The sequence below is a fragment of the Poromitra crassiceps genome (assembly GCF_964638095.1).
Source record: "Poromitra crassiceps genome assembly, chromosome: 12".
Taxonomy (NCBI): Eukaryota; Metazoa; Chordata; class Actinopteri; order Beryciformes; family Melamphaidae; genus Poromitra; species Poromitra crassiceps.
The window spans coordinates 37141805-37160227 of NC_139632.1; the positions used below are offsets into that span (position 1 = coordinate 37141805).

Here is an 18423-nt window from a genome sequence, read left to right on the forward strand (position 1 = left end):
GGAAACTCCTAAGTGGTAAGTGATCCTCAGAGAGACAGGCCTGTCTCACTGCAGCAGGCCGTACAGAGGCTACACTGAAGCTAACGGGTGTCTCTCTGCACCAGGCAGTACAGAGGCTACACTGAAGCTAACGGGTGTCTCTCTGCAGTAGGCCGTACAGAGGCTACACTGAAGCTAACGGGTGTCTCTCTGCACCAGGCAGTACAGAGGCTACACTGAAGCTAAATGGTGTCTCTCTGCAGTAGACCGTACAGAGGCTACACTGAAGCTAACGGGTGTCTCTCTGCACCAGGCAGTACAGAGGCTACACTGAAGCTAACGGGTGTCTCTCTGCACCAGGCAGTACAGAGGCTACACTGAAGCTAACGGGTGTCTCTCTGCACCAGGCAGTACAGAGGCTACACTGAAGCTAAAGGGTGTCTCTCTGCAGCAGGCCGTACAGAGGTGAAGCTAAAGGGTGTGTCTCTGCACCAGGCCGTACAGAGTCTGTCTCACTGCACCAGGCCGTACAGAGGCTACGCTGAAGCTAAAGGGTGTCTCTCTGCATCAGGCCGTACAGAGTCTGTCTCACTGCACCAGGCCGTACAGAGGCTACACTGAAGCTAAAGGGTGTCTCTGCACCAGGCCGTACACAGTCTGTCTCACTGCACCAGGCCATACAGAGGCTACGCTGAAGCTAAAGGGTGTCTCTCTGCATCAGGCCGTACAGTCTGTCTCACTACACCAGGCCGTACAGAGGCTACACTGAAGCTAAAGGGTGTCTCTGCATCAGGCCGTACAGAGTCTGTCTCACTGCACCAGGCCATACAGAGGCTACACTGAAGCTAAAGGGTGTCTCTCTGCACCAGGCCGTACAGAGTCTGTCTCACTGCACCAGGCCGTACAGAGTCTGTCTCACTGCAGCAGGCCGTACAGAGGCTACACTGAAGCTAAAGGTTGTCTCTCTGCACCAGGCAGTACAGAGGCTGCCCACCCAGCAAAATGTCATTGAAAAGACAGCTTTCCCAGTCATCTATCCTACGTCTATTTTTGGTGTCAAAGTGAAAGGTGAAAAGACGCCTATTTCATGTCGTTGAAAAGACGTCTATTTAAGGACGTCCATCTAGGTCCTGTTTTAGTTGAAAACGAAAGTGAAAAGACGAAAAGACGGAGTTTCACCGGCAAGATGTAGCACGCCCCTGTTCCCCTCCCCACAAACAGGTGCCCCGACTGACCAGAGGAGGCACTAGTGCACCGACCAGGACTCATAACCCGCCCACCGGCTTCCCATCCACGAACACTGCCAATCGTAGGAACGCCTGACTGAGCCGGAAATAACGCTGCCAGGAATTTAACCTGGGTGATTTAACCTCCGCGATGGTATAGGCGAGCGCTTTTACCTCTATGCTACCAAGACGGCCCATGATATACTTCTTAACATAAGCTAGCTTTGAGACGGCCCATGATATACTTCTTAATGTAAGCTAGCTTTGAGACAGGTGGATAAAATGGCTTTGCTTTTGTTTCCCTCTTTAAATTGCATCAATACGCAGCTTCTGAGAGTGACCTACTAAAAATACTAAATATAATATCTGCTGAGTTCAGCATGTCTCTGTGTGTTTAGGCACTGGCTGGGCCTCAAGCTTGTAAATACAGCCTACCAGCCTACCAATACAGCCTATAGTAAGACCTATTTTCTATGTCTGCCTCCCAGAGGTGGAAAGTACTCAAGTATAAGTAAGCTACTCTAGTACTTTTTTGACTATTTGTACTTTTTATTGTATTTTTTATCATGCTATACTTTTATTCTTACTAGTAATTTAAATGATATATATTCTACTTCAGTATTTTTAAATGTACACTGAGTAAATGAGTAAATTCAGATTTTTGTTTTGCACACTGCTCTATGAAAACAGCTCGGTAGCATTGGGACTGCTCGCTAACAGGTCCAGAATCACTTCCGCATTGAGGGCGCCCAAACTGGTGGCTCGTTAGTGCAGTGGCCAATGAAATTAAATCGCACTCAAGACTGGCCAATTGAATTAGACAGGTGTGTAGACAATCAAATTGTAATGAACCCCATCATCACATTAGTTCAGAAATCTCCGTTTCATTTGGCACTGCTGATAGCCATAGCAACATGGATGTATCTGATTGTGATGTTGCTGCTGCTAGCAGCTCTAGCTCGTCTGGTAAAGGAGAGAATCGCCAAACTGAGCATCCCTGGCTGCATCCGAGCGAGCTCTTCAGTATCAATGACAAGACAGACAAAGACAGGGACAGCTTAGGTAACACTGGTAACATGTACTGGATGTGTGAAATGTAATTATTAGGATAAATAATAAAAATATATCATTTTTTTAAAGTAACACAAATGTACTTTGACTTGAGTACTTTTAAATAGGTTACTTATTTTTTACTCTTCCTTGAGTCATTTCTTGAACTAATACTTTTACTTGCGTTAATTTACACTACAGTAACAATACGTGTACTTGAGTAGCATTTTTGTCAGTACTCTTTCCACCTCTGCTGACTCCACCCCCACACACACGGGGCGGGACTCAGAGTCCCCACGATACGATATTATCACGATGCTTACATGTAAGCCACGATGCAAATAGTATTGCAAGTTCAAGAATATTGTGATTTATTGTGATTTATTACCTTTTTTCAACTGCAAATTATATCCTCAAAGGGAAAAAAACTTTGTCAACATCTGTTTGATCTAATAAGATAGTTTCCAGCTTGTTCATCTCACTACAATCATTTTTATTGCAGCAAAATTGTCAAGCAGACAGACTGACCAAACACCAAAACCTGTCATAAATGTTGCATGCACCTGACAATTTATATAAGAAAATAGCGTGATACTTGGCATTCGTGCGATACGATATATTGCCACACAAAATATCGCGATACTATGCTGTATCGATCCACCCACCCCGCCACACCCACCCCACCATGCCCCCCCCCTCCCCCCCCCCCCCCCCCCCCCCCCCCCTCCCCCTTGTGTCACCATCAGAGCCAATCAGGTTGTCTGTGCTCTCTCAGAGCAGGAATGTGTCCCAGCTGGAGCCAAACACCTTGTCACAGCACAACAATGAGCTCAGTGTGCACACAGCTCTGCAGCTCTCATCAGCCAGGCAGGCAGGGATGCACCCACAGCACTGTTTCACTGCCCACAGCACTGTTTCACTGCCCACAGCACTGTTTCACTGCCCACAGCACTGTTTCACTGCCCACAGCACTGTTTCACTGCCCACAACACTGTTTCACTGCCCACAGCACTGTTTCACTGCCCACAACACTTTGCACTATTCAGCTGCAACTTAAAGGGGAAGTCGGGAAGATTTTTCACTGCCCCACAGGACTAAATGCATAGCTGTCGTGGGCTGTGATTTATGGCTTTCAAAACTCACTTTCTGCCCCATAATCTGCCCCCCCCCCTCCCTCCAGTTGGTCTTTCACAACACTCCGATTTTCAGACTTCGTTTGCAGCCATCGGAAAAAATGTAATTATGCTGTATGTTTTTCTTCCATTAAAGCGGTCTAAGTTCTAACATCCCTTTGTTCATTTACGGTGAAATAAGGAAATAAAGGAATTTGTACATGACGTGGCTCTCTTGGTATCAGCTATTATTACTAGCTATTATTAGATTCTATATTATTACCAGCTATTATTATAACTCTGATATCACTTCCATCATATTGTAGCCTGTAGTGGGACATCCAATGGCAGTGTTAGTATCTTTGCAGCGCTAACATGAGGACAGCGTGAGGCCAGGCTTATCAGCCACGCTCCACCTGACTCAGCAGGGGGCGCCGTGCGGGGACTGGCTTCAGGGGCCCTTCGCTCACGGCACTCGATTCCAGCTGTAAATTGAAATAGCAGTGCACATAATAATAATAGAGCTCAGCTCTCTACACATTCTCCACAGATTTGATATCAGACCGCTCTTTATGGCAAAAAGACTTCCTTTTTGAAGGTTTGAAAGAAATCCACTCGAATGAAGCGAAAGTAGATTAGTCCAGAGTATAAGAGCTGCAGCTGAGCTGAACCTTATAGGTTGTCTGAGGTGGTACTGTATTTAAAGCTGGCTACACTTAAGCCTAAACTATTACTTAAATGTTTTCAAATATACAGTACAGCAGGATAACAGCAATAATGGTCTCCATGAGCTTTGAAAATAAATGCATTTGAGTTCAAAGTCAAAGTAAAAGAGGGAGAGAGAGAGAGAGAGACAGAGAGAGAGAGAGAGCGAGAGGACCCTGGTTGGCCAACAGCAGCTGCTCCTTCTGATTGGAGTCTTTCCGGTTCAAATGCTGTAAAGTAGCCTGATTGGAGGGAATCAGGATCAAGTCCAGTTACGTGTGATGCGTTACCTGGAATAAGTCTGAAATTCCCTGGAAAAAGGGTGGATTTTTGAAAATGAAATAATTAAAATTTAGCCACTTACAACCATATTAAACCGTACCAATATCCATAACTGCAACATGGTAGAGTTGTTGTTTTTAATAGTTGTGCTTACCAAGCGGCCTGTAAGAGGGCATGAGGGAGAAGAAGCCCATAGGCATATTGTTATCATGCTGGGCAGGTACCTTGTCCCGTCCCCAGGCTGTTGATGTAGAGAGGAGGCGGGGCAGAGTGACTGACAGGAGTGGACAGACAGGACATGTCACTACACCATAGCATTTGGCTGACAGCTCTCTTGGTTGGTTGGATTAGATTCCCTCCCTACCAACACGAGGGTCGCAGGTTCGTGCCCCCATGTTCCCTCTGGCTTTTGCGGGCATCCGTACACGCCGCAATTGGCCGTGTCTGTGGGTGGGAAGCCGGATTAAGGTTAATGTGTCCTGGTCGCTGCACTAATGTGTCCTCTGATCGGTCAGTGGCGAGGGGACGTCCCACACGCTATGTCCTGCTGGTGAAACTCCTCACTGTCAGATGAAAAGAAGCGGCTGGCGACTGCACATGCATGGGAGGAAGCATGTGCTAGTCTACAACTCTCCTCACATTGGCAGAGGGGGTGGAGCAACGACCGGGACAGCAGGGGGAATTGGCCAAATATAATTGGGGAATAAACAGGGGGAAATCCCAAATAAATACACACACACACACACACACACACACACACACACACACACACACACACACACACACACACACACACACATACATACATACACACACACACACACACACACACACACACACACACACACACACACACACACACACACACACACACACATATATACATACATACACACACGCATACATACATACATACACACACACACACACACACACACACACACACACACACACACACACACACACACACACACACACACACACACATACACACATACACACATACATACATACATACACAGTGTTGGGCAAGTTACTTTTAATTAGTAACTTAGTTACAGTTACTAGTTACTGCTCTGAAAAGTAACTCAGTTACTTTAAGTTACTCGTTACTGTCCAGGTAACTTAGTTACTAGGAAAGTTACTTTTGAGTTACTTTTTTTTTAACTCTCAATTCTCTTATTAATGCACACACATTATTTTGGGGTTGCTGTAGCACAGTGTGGGACAAGACAACATTGAGGCATATTTATTATTGCCTTCAAAAAGTAGCCAGTACACTTTTGGCACTGTATAATTAACAACTGTATCAGTAGTCTATAATATCCTATATAATATATATTATATATATATTATATATACTATTATATAATATATATATATAATAGTGACAGTGAGCAGCAGAGCCCAGCACTGCCTGCAGATAGGGACAGAGCAGAGCCCCAAAGCAGCCGCTCGTCGCGGCTGCCTTTAATAGCAGTTCATCTCCAAAAGGCAGCAGACTTGCAGGCATTTTTTCCCCATTTCATGACCAAACAACGTGAAACACACCGTGAACACCCTCCAACGCGAGGGGAATCTGTAAGTGAGAGACGAGTGCTGTGCTTGCCTGGGTGCAGCAGGACACTGGTGACAGACAGCCTGAGAGAAGCGAGGAGGAGAGGGCTCCATGCTGCTGACTCGCCGAGCGGTGTGAAGTGAACACCGTTACCGTACACAACACAGCTCGCGCAAAATGACCCGTTTCACTATCAGAATTTGGTCCAGTAACATTAGAAAGTATAGAAGTGCCGCACGATTAGCCTACTTCCTCATCAGACCGCCGTCAGACTCGCATTTTCCTCTCTACCCTCGCTGCTGTAGGTCCCGCACAGAATCGTGGAGTAACGAGTAACGAGCCTGTTTAAACCGCAATAATTGTAAGTACGTTACGTTACTGATGAAGTAATTCGTTACAGTACTCGTTACCGCAAAAAGTAACTTAGTTACTGTAACGCGTTACTTAACATACATACATGGATATCCAGTGTTCTGAGAAGGCTAAAAAACTCTACATGAGTAACCAGCTTTTCTCTATTGTGCTGGAGCATGCCTCAGATTGGGTTCCTGTAGTTGTTAGGTGGGACCATGTCATCTGAGACAAGATACAGGCTATAGATAGAGTTTCAACATGAATGGAGATTTGTCTCTTTCTTCTGCTTCTTCTTGATCCTTTATTCTGTGACTTATCTACACCAAAATATGGTGCACTTTCTTTACCCGTTCAAACAAACACAAGTACGAGTAACTCCCAGGCTGTAGTGGGAAGAAGCTCCCTGGGAAAACAGTGACTTACCTTTCACAGCAACTCGTCCACCATATATGCTCATTTCACACCCTGGATCTCCACTTCTGTTGTTTGCATTTAGGGATAAAGGCTTTTTCATTGTCCATTTGCATTAAGGACCTGACTTGTCTTCCATTAAACTTGCATAACAGTCAGTCAGATCGCCAAATATGAACCAATACATGGCTAAATATCCCTGGGTTTACATTCTAAATGTGCTGTAAAGGCACAATTTTCCCCCCCAAAAGGATAAATAAATAAATATAAATATAAATAAATATATATATATATATATATATATATATATATATACTGTATATATATACACACTGTATCTATATAACTGTATATATACTGTATATATATCCATCTTTTCTACTTTAGCTTTCTTCCTCCTGACAGTCGCTCTGCCTATCTATCCCAGTTACTCATACAATAGAAACCCACACTAGTGAACACTTATTTAATAGAATATTACATTGTAATTCAATTAACGATCAGGTTACCACATGCTGCCCTATTGTACTGTAGAACACATCTCCTGTATCACTTCACCACGCATGTCAACCTCTCTAGATGAAAGCTGCCCTCTGCCAGATGTCTATGGAAAGATCCAGTTGTCTCATCAGCCGAGAGAAATCACACACAGAGAGGAGCGTACCATCCACACTAAATCACACACAGAGAGGAGCGTACCATCCACACTAAATCACACAGAGAGGAGCGTACCATCCACACTAAATGACACAGAGAGAGGAGTGTACCATCCACACTAAATGACACAGAGAGAGGAGCGTACCATCCACACTAAATCACACACAGAGAGGAGCGTACCATCCACACTAAATCACACACAGAGAGAGGAGTGTACCATCCACACTAAATGACACAGAGAGAGGAGCGTACCATCCACACTAAATCACACACAGAGAGAGGAGCGTACCATCCACACTAAATGACACAGAGAGAGGAGCGTACCATCCACACTAAATCACACACAGAGAGAGGAGCGTACCATCCACACTAACACACAGAGAGGAGTGTACCATCCACACTAAATCACACACAGAGAGGAGCGTACCATCCACACTAAATCACACACAGAGAGGAGTGTACCATCCACACTAAATCACACACAGAGAGGAGCGTACCATCCACACTAAATCACACACAGAGAGGAGCGTACCATCCACACTAAATCACACACAGAGAGGAGCGTACCATCCACACTAAATCACACACAGAGAGGAGCATACCATCCACACTAAATCACACACAGAGAGGAGCGTACCATCCACACTAAATGACACACAGAGAGGAGCGTACCATCCACACTAAATCACACACAGAGAGGAGCGTACCATCCACACTAAATCACACACAGAGAGGAGCATACCATCCACACTAAATCACACACAGAGAGGAGCGTACCATCCACACTAAATGACACACAGAGAGGAGCGTACCATCCACACTAAATCACACACAGAGAGAGGAGCGTACCATCCACACTAAATGACACACAGAGAGAGGAGCGTACCATCCACACTAAATCACACACAGAGAGGAGCGTACCATCCACACTAAATCACACACAGAGAGGAGCGTACCATCCACACTAAATCACACACACAGAGAGGAGCGTACCATCCACACTAAATGACACACAGAGAGAGGAGCGTACCATCCACACTAAATCACACACAGAGAGGAGGGTACCATCCACACTAAATCACACACAGAGAGGAGCGTACCATCCACACTAAATGACACACAGAGAGGAGCGTACCATCCACACTAAATCACACACAGAGAGAGGAGCGTACCATCCACACTAACACACAGAGAGGAGTGTACCATCCACACTAAATCACACACAGAGAGGAGTGTACCATCCACACTAAATCACACACAGAGAGGAGCGTACCATCCACACTAAATCACACACAGAGAGGAGCGTACCATCCACACTAAATCACACACAGAGAGGAGCGTACCATCCACACTAAATCACACACAGAGAGGAGCATACCATCCACACTAAATCACACACAGAGAGGAGCGTACCATCCACACTAAATGACACACAGAGAGGAGCGTACCATCCACACTAAATCACACACAGAGAGGAGCATACCATCCACACTAAATCACACAGAGAGGAGCGTACCATCCACACTAAATCACACACAGAGAGAGGAGCATACCATCCACACTAAATCACACACAGAGAGGAGCATACCATCCACACTAAATCACACACAGAGAGGAGCGTACCATCCACACTAAATGACACACAGAGAGGAGCGTACCATCCACACTAAATCACACACAGAGAGAGGAGCGTACCATCCACACTAAATGACACACAGAGAGAGGAGCGTACCATCCACACTAAATCACACACAGAGAGGAGCGTACCATCCACACTAAATCACACACAGAGAGGAGCGTACCATCCACACTAAATCACACACACAGAGAGGAGCGTACCATCCACACTAAATGACACACAGAGAGAGGAGCGTACCATCCACACTAAATCACACACAGAGAGGAGGGTACCATCCACACTAAATCACACACAGAGAGGAGCGTACCATCCACACTAAATGACACACAGAGAGGAGCGTACCATCCACACTAAATCACACACAGAGAGGAGCGTACCATCCACACTAAATCACACACAGAGAGGAGCGTACCATCCACACTAAATGACACACAGAGAGAGGAGCGTACCATCCACACTAAATGACACACAGAGAGAGGAGCGTACCATCCACACTAAATGACACACAGAGAGAGGAGCGTACCATCCACACTAAATCACACACAGAGAGGAGGGTACCATCCACACTAAATCACACACAGAGAGGAGCGTACCATCAACACTAAATGACACACAGAGAGGAGCGTACCATCCACACTAACACACAGAGAGGAGCGTACCATCCACACTAAATGACACACAGAGAGGAGCGTACCATCCACACTAATTGAGACACTCATTCACCTCGACATCCTCAAAATTCAAACGCTTACCTCTTGCTGCCATTTAAGCTCGTCAATGTGTGAAATTGCTTTAAAGTTGTCAGTGGTTAAATTCTGCTCTATCTGATTATCTCCTCCTCCTCCTATAAAAAAAACTGGCTTGAGATTCAAACAAAAATATCTGTCTCATATTTACAGTATCTGTGACTAATTTTTTCAATAAACTTCTCATATTTGGTATGTCTTTTTGCTCACAGTAGTGGACAATGTAAGTGTGAAACAGCCTTTAGATGAAAGTAAGTTCCCCACAGAGCCACTATTGTCTGTGGCTCCAAGTTCTACTGTACATGTATATAAGAGACAAATTATACATGTGGGTCCAAGTACTACAGGTATATACAGTAAGAGACACATTATACATAGGTCCAAAATCAACAAACGTATCCTTTAACATACATGCGCCTGTAAGCATTTACTGAGGGACATACAGTAGGGAATACTGTACACATGTACACGATACACAGATATAAAAACACAGTTTGCGTCATCAGTTTACGAATACTTTCAAAGACAGAGTTTGGAAGCAGACCTTAACATTATCCAGCAGGAGCATGGCCCCTCCCTCCCTCCCTCCCTCCCTCCCCGTGTTCTCTGGGGTGTCATTTGTGTCTGTCACCACAGCATCGTCCCTCCCTTCCCCACGCACCACGTTCAGCTCTTTATCAGAGGGCTTCCCAGTGTCCAAATGTGTGAACAGATCGGCGTCATTGTCCTCCTTGTAGGGAAGGCAGGACATTGCTTCACATTCTTGCTGCACAGTAGTGTCACTGTTTACACAATTCACTTTTCTTTTCTTTTTTGCGGTCGTCACTTTTTCCAGTTGTATGTGTATATGCACGCGCTACATACAGGCTCAGGCACACGCGTGGGCACACACACACACACACGCACACACACACACACACACACACACACGCACGCACGCACACACACACACACACACACACACCTGCATGCGTAAAATGCAGCCCTGATTCCTAAGGTCTGTGTTGTACTTTGATCTTTATCTTAATTTCCATCATCAACTTGAAACTGTATCCAAGATGTGTTATTCACATTCTTACTGTAAGATGATGATGATGATGATGATGATGATGATGATAAGTTGCCTCAGCTGTGCTAATTGAGTCGAGATTCAGCATACATGACAAAAATAACAAGCTTCGCAGCACCAATTATTTTTGTTTTGTTCTGACACTGATTAAACTTGTTTCAGTATATATTAGCATAAGTCAAAATATCTCACTGAGCTGGAGGTTATTATCTGCGGTTTAGAAAAATCTCACTTTCTTGACAGTGTAATACAGTATGTTTACTTGAAACATATTATGTCATTGTGTTAAGTTTATTATTTCAAGTTTTTGTTCATATTATCATGAAATGAATCAAATTACTTGAAACCAGAAAAATGACCTGTCAATGCAGTAACGCGATTAGTCTGAAAAATATATTGAAAGAAGTCTGACCAGTAAATAGAACCAAACATCTTGTTTATTGCATTCTTGCGCCAGAGTCCAGATCATAATACAAGACCGTCAACCTCCATTGCAACACTGACAACAAATGACAAGGTAGCATCTGATTGCATGAAGGAATTCAACATGGCAACATGTTTTCAGGACTGAACAGCCGATACAGAAGTTTCCCCCATGTTCTGACAAGGGCCTGGTCAATAAAAATGAAATATCAATATTTTCCTAGAATGCCCTCTATAGCTATAATTGGGGCTAATTATGTCCCTGCAGCTACCTAATGGTTACCATAATTTCTAATGATTGGCATCATTTCAAGAAACGAGTCAAAAGCGAGAGTGTGGGTGTGCGTTGTCTATCCACACATGTCATCATCACCCTCATCTGGCAGCAGCCTGCTGTTAGACAAAAGGCCTGATGAGATCCACATCTCCCTACCCACCATTAAGATAGATAGGCAGTCTGCCTTTTCACCTGTCCTATCAAGGTGACAGCTAGTACTGAGCACTGTCAGTCATACATGACACAGAAAACCAGGCTGGCTTTCTCAACTCCTTTCTACAAGCAAAATCTTTCAAGTGGTCATTTGTGAGTTCCTCTTTTTGTTTACGTTTTGTCTCGATTACTAATGCCGCGTTCGTTTATAAGTGGGATGTGGCAAGTTGCCAGTTGCTACTAGCAAAAATCAAATAAAACGCCACTACAGTTCCTGCCCGCAAACTTGGGTATGATTTCTCAACCCCCAGTAGCTCCCACCGCGTCATTTGACGTCACATTTTTTGACACATTTTTTGACACATTTTTCTTTTCTTTTCAATAATAGTAAGCTTTCAGACCAATCAGCATACCAATACAATAGTTGGTTAAACTCATACAAGTAAACGTTAATGTTGTTATTAGCTGTTAGCTAACGGCTATTAGCATCCATGGTTTTGCGAGATTGAGCCTGAAGCTCGAACGCACGTAGGTCAGAGATGACGCGTTTCTCACTTGCCACTTGCCAGCTCCTACCATAAACGAATGCAGCATTAGTCTGACTTCACTCTACATATCAGTCTATTTCAGTGGGCGGGAGTACTTGCCTTGACAGACAACTCCTTCAGCCAATCAGCGTGGCCAAATCCGATCCAAATCCACTCAGAAGAACGGCGAAAACGTATTTTCCCGCCGAGAAAGCTCCGCTGTTCCTGTTCTTGTTTAATTGTTGTTATTAAATCAATTTCTGCAATAACTGCACTTATGTTTACTGTGTTTACTAATGTTAAAGTTACCGCTCGTTGCTTCGGGAGACGCCGGTTACGTTGTCAACTACGGCGCAGTCCCTGATTGGCCGGTTACGTTGTCATTTCTGTAAATCGCCGGGGGCGGCTGGAATTCCAGACTGATCCGTGGAGCGAAACAGAATGTAAGGTCATGTGATCAGGATGGTTTTACAAGGCTATTGATTACTACCTTACTAGATTCCTTTATTTCAATTGGGGTTTTTTTGAGAGGGAGTCGGAGAGTTTTTTTTTTTACGCCGTGTCTTCTCTCAGTTGAATGGAGGGAGGCGTGGAATGGGCTTTTCAAGCTATAATTTTATTATGTCTCACCCATAATTTGGCAGCACTGGCATTTGACCACACTTAGCCTTCGTGATGATGTGAGCAGGGTAGGGGTCCTTACTCCGTACGAATGGATTTCTGTGGGAGTGAAATTGCATCTCTGCCCCTCCCCGCTCGCGCAGATCCATGACGAGAAACTCCATAGCGGGATTAGCCACGCCACGGACGCGCCATATTTACATTAGGGCTGGATTTCACTAGCTTTGAAGGCGGGGGGGGCGGGTGGTGTGGCGGGTAGGGGGCACCTCGCAGGCTCAAGGTTACGCTGATGAGAAGGGAAATCTCACACCACATGGTTCAGCCTGAACGAAGCATCCCATGACCGTGTCTCTTAGCTGCCATCATCCACTTAGAGTGTCCAGCTGTCAGGATGAGAGCGGCCAACAGTCTGTTTTTGTCTTTGTCTTTGTCACAGAGGACCAGATCCCACATGGCTTCCCCACCATCGATATGGGCCCCCAGCTGAAGGTAGTGGAGAGGACTCGCACTGCCACCATGCTGTGTGCCGCCAGCGGGAACCCGGACCCGGAGATCTCCTGGTTGAAAGACTTCCTCCCTGTGGACATCAACAGCAGCAACGGGCGGGTTAAGCAGCTCCGCTCAGGTACACAACAACACAGCCATGAACTGATGACATTCAGTGCTACACTATTTTGACATGTTCACACACACAAAGTGTCCACCTTGAAACACTTCAAACACTGTTGAACTATCTCTTGGCCATGTACGTTGCATTTCTGGGACCATTTTGTTTTCATGATGATGTGTTTTTCTTGTGGATAACTGGCCAAACGCCACATTGAGATATTATAAATTCCGATATGTCATCATAAAATAACTTTTGGGATGCATTGAACATCGCAGATTGATTAACTAACAGTGTAAGAGAGTATCTGAGGGTGGAGCCTTAAGTCTCACACGGTAAAACGCACAATAAAGTTACGATTGGAATAAATTACTCGCTCAACCCAGTCTATCACTTCCACAATCTTCGAAGGCTCCAATGACACTCTGTGCTTCAGTCCATAATTAAAAAAAAAAAAACCCGCTTCAGACCGGAAGGAAGTTCGATGGTAACTATTCGACCAATCACAACACATGTTCATATAAATGAGGCAGGTGATTGGATACCCGCCTTATTTTGAACCGGATATCCTGTCTTATATTTTTCGACCAACTTTGAGACCTGGCGCAGTACAAGACGAGTAGGCACGAGGAGCATTTTCCAAAATTGTGGGAGCCAAGGTGGCTGTGTGTTGAGAGACTCGGAACACAAATGTTTCCCACTTTGAGCCGAGCAGCGTACATTTCACTAATTACCTCGGCAGCACCTGTGTGGGAATATGGCTGTGCCGGCGGTGCTTAACGGCTAGAGACAATGATTCATCTTAAAGCTCGAGCCAGCCATGTAAAACAGGTTCTCTGCATGCTCCCAGCCATGTAAAGCAGGTTCTCTGCAAGCTCCGGGCCATGTAAAGCAGGTTCTCTGCAAGCTCCCGGCCATGTAAAGCAGGTTCTCTGCAAGCTCCCGGCCATGTAAAGCAGGCTCTCTGCAAGCTCCCGGCCATGTAAAGCAGGCTCTCTGCAAGCTCCCGGCCATGTAAAGCAGGTTCTCTGCAAGCTCCCGGCCATGTAAAGCAGGTTCTCTGCAAGCTTCCGGCCATGTAAAGCAGGTTCTCTGCAAGCTCCCGGCCATGTAAAGCAGGTTCTGTGCAAGCTCCCGGCCATGTAAAGCAGGTTCTCTGCAAGCTCCCGGCCATGTAAAGCAGGCTCTCTGCAAGCTCCCGGCCATGTAAAGCAGGTTCTCTGCAAGCTCCCGGCCATGTAAAGCAGGTTCTCTGCAAGCTCCCGGCCATGTAAAGCAGGTTCTGTGCAAGCTCCCGGCCATGTAAAGCAGGTTCTCTGCAAGCTCCCGGCCATGTAAAGCAGGTTCTCTGCAAGCTCCCGGCCATGTAAAGCAGGCTCTCTGCAAGCTCCCGGCCATGTAAAGCAGGTTCTCTGCAAGCTTCCGGCCATGTAAAGCAGGTTCTCTGCAAGCTCCCGGCCATGTAAAGCAGGTTCTCTGCAAGCTCCCGGCCATGTAAAGCAGGTTCTCTGCAAGCTTCCGGCCATGTAAAGCAGGTTCTCTGCAAGCTTCCGGCCATGTAAAGCAGGCTCTCTGCAAGCTCCCGGCCATGTAAAGCAGTCATGTACACAGTAAAGCAGGTTCTCTGCAAGCTCCCGGCCATGTAAAGCAGGTTCTCTGCAAGCTTCCGGCCATGTAAAGCAGGTTCTCTGCAAGCTTCCGGCCATGTAAAGCAGGCTCTCTGCAAGCTCCCGGCCATGTAAAGCAGTCATGTACACAGTAAAGCAGGCTCTCTGCAAGCTCCCGGCCATGTGAAGCAGTCATGTACACAGTAAAGCAGGTTCTCTGCAAGCTCCAGGCCATGTAAAGCAGGTTCTCTGCAAGCTCCCGGCCATGTAAAGCAGGTTCTCTGCAAGCTTCCGGCCATGTAAAGCAGGCTCTCTGCAAGCTCCCGGCCATGTAAAGCAGGTTCTCTGCAAGCTCCCAGCCATGTAAAGCAGTCATGTACACAGTAAAGCAGGTTCTCTGTTCTCAATGGCAAGCATGGAAAGTACCACCATAGGTCGACTTCCACCACAAACAGCTCCCTGCAGACTTGGACGGCTCTACTACTGAATACCCTTGCTCTCTATGCAACCTGTCAGTTGTCCTCTCTCCTCTCCCTCCGTCGCTGCGAGAAAACAGAGATATTTATCCGTTGCCAACGTTGCGAGCGCCCACACACACACAACGTGGAGAGGCGATCCAGGAGCCGCGCTGTCTTGCCAGGCCTCGCAGCGGAGCGAGCGAGCCAGATTTCCCAGGCAGCCGCTGAGTGCTCGGGGGTCCCTCTTCCTCTGGCTCCTCTCATCTCCAAAGCGGAGAGACGGGCTTTAGGAGACCGCGCTGGCTTTGAAGTCTGTGCTGAGGATTTTCTCAAGCCGCATTCGGGGGCCTTAGGTAAGGACAAATTATGCCATGTATTATTACTGAACAACATAGCAATTTATTTCAATTTGAGTTCAATTTCATAGGGCTGCATGGGCACACGGTCCCCACAGCCAGGCAGGACCCAGATGGTTGACTTCCTTTAATAAAGAAATACAAAAACTAGGAGCTGCCCCGCGTGACACAAGCCAAGTGAAATATATTCCATTTATTTGTTTCAATAGAATTCATTATATGGCAGAGCGATTAAATTTGCTCATGAATTAGTGTCCTTATTAAATGACGTTGATCCATCAAGGAACACTAATAGCTTCCATTTTTCAATTTGAGACCTTTGCTCTCTTGGAGCAAATGGAAGAAAATATCCGATGTATTTTTTGGCGAAATAGGATTTCTTTCCGACGCTCTGAAACTCCCCATTGTCTCCCAGTAATTACAACCAAAGTTTGTCAGACTCGGAGTGATTCTTGCCCCGGGCATGAATTGACCCCTGCGCGCCGCGCTAGACGCTTGACAGGCAAGCGTAGCGAGTGCAGAGCTGAACTGCTGGATCTGATAGCGAGGAAGAAGAGGATTAGCGCAACGGGACGAAGCACCTTTGCGGGAGACGTGCATGCTGGAGTGAAACACCATGCTACCTTATTTGGCAGCCGGTCTCTGAAACGCTCCAATCGATGCGTCAACTAACCCTGTGTCCACACTGCCCCCTGTGGCCACACTGCCAGCAACAGTATCAACAACTCACTGCGAGCGCATTCATTCCCTACAGTATAGAGCCAAGTAACCAGGGACACTTGACCAAACAAGCCAAGAAACGCTGGCCGCAGCTGAACACTTTGCAATCAACAGCCAATCAGATGTATGTGCAATGTCTCATTGTGATTTAATTGAATGAATTAGCTCTGCCTGGCAAGTGCAAAATGGGCAAGACGTTACATTACAACCATGCGACGCGTCCCAGTTCTCGACAGCATTTATTTGAAAGACTACAGGAATAAATCTATTCTCCTTGGAGAACAGTAGAATCCATCATTCCTAACCGATTAATTCTTTTTTTACCTTTTTGATTCATGCTACCTATAATTAGCGCTTGCTACTGTAGCGCTTGTCTGTTAACTTGTCAAAATGAAATGTTATGAAAGGCAATACCAAAGCAGCAAAAAAAAACAGACATTATTTGCCTGTTGAACACTTTGTGCAGACTGCTACATAGAAGAGTCGACCCACCTCGCACCAACAATCAGTCAGAATGGAGCGGCCTATCAATCAAGTTGCTTGCAGATGGTTAGTGGCTGCACCACTGCCCCATGTGGCTCCTAAATGAACTAATTGCTGCCATATATTTAGATTAGGAGTGGCTCTACAGCGGATTATAATGGACCCAACTGATGAAAGAGCACCAGTCCATCACTGTATCTGTTCACAGACGAAGGACACGATTCCAAAAATACAACCTCTTCTAATCCAGACATTGTGAAAACATAATAAAAACCCTATTATTTTTCACGATGAATGTTTGACCCTGAAATCGGTCATGAAGCCCCTCCTTGATTTCACGGAGGAGAGGTGTGGGCGTTTGTGTAGCTGTCACACAGCTGTCCCAGTCCAGCCCTGTGAAAGCTGCTGATGTCCCCCTCCATCGTAACCCAGGGGCCACACAGCTTCCAGGCCCCGCCCCCCTCTCCTCCAGGCCCCGCCCCCCTCTCCCACACTATCTCTGACCATCGGTGACACGCTCTGGTGAAAGGGCAAACAAGTAGACAACCGTGACATCGATCGCAACTAATCAAGATAAAAAGGTTGTTTTTTGGAGGAAATGTGTTTTTCACTTATTCTTTCTTCCCCTTCATATTACGCAACTTTAGATGCTGGAGAATGTGCTCAATATAACAAACAACAGTTTTAGGGTCACTAAATACTTTGTTAACTAAATATATAATTTGTTAGCAAACTAAGCTTGTTCAGGGTAAACCAAGCTTCTTCACTAACTTTTATTCAAATAAGAATATCTTCTCCAGCTATTTTCGGATTTCAATGTATGACACATCATTTGAACGTTTACAATGTGCACTTTAATAATCTATAAAAAAAATAAATTAAAAATGACCTTGGTCTGCTTGTTACCCAGAACACCAGTCCCTGTCTCCCACATCTCTGTGCTCCTGTTGGCTCACGAGTGGCTTGGCTTATGATCCAGATCACTGGCATCTGTGTCGTAACCAATTCTCTCCACCGTTTGTTGCATATGACCTGATATGCCCAAATGGCCCCTGTCACTAAATGACTCAACGTATGCATACTGACAACAACAGATGAAAGGAAGACAAGTAACGACTGCACTGTCTGCACTAGAGAGAACGGTGGACACAATCAAAAGGGCAGCGTAGGATTAGTAAGACAACTGCTGTAAAAATACATCTATGTTATGCTAATGCTGGAGCCGGATAGCAGAACGCTCTCCCATAGAAGCAGCAACTTCACAATGTATTCCAGGACACGAGCACAGGTTTCTTTGTATTGCATCAGAGAGAGGAGGCAGCTTGCGTTCTTATCTGCCTTAGTTACAGCAGACCCAGATCACACTTGGTCTCCAGACAATGTAAAACACCTTGGGTTACAAC

The 18423-nt window shown here is 45.8% G+C and overlaps 1 protein-coding gene across 1 annotated transcript in view; it reads left to right on the forward strand.

Moving 5' to 3' along the window:
- The window catches only part of ptprfa (protein tyrosine phosphatase receptor type Fa), a 292771-nt gene that overhangs the window by 109442 nt on the left and 164906 nt on the right, over positions 1-18423 (forward strand). The window contains exon 5 of the mRNA XM_083648251.1: positions 13226-13414. Coding sequence (XP_083504377.1) covers positions 13226-13414 — 189 coding nt within the window. The remainder of the gene's footprint in view (positions 1-13225; positions 13415-18423) is intronic.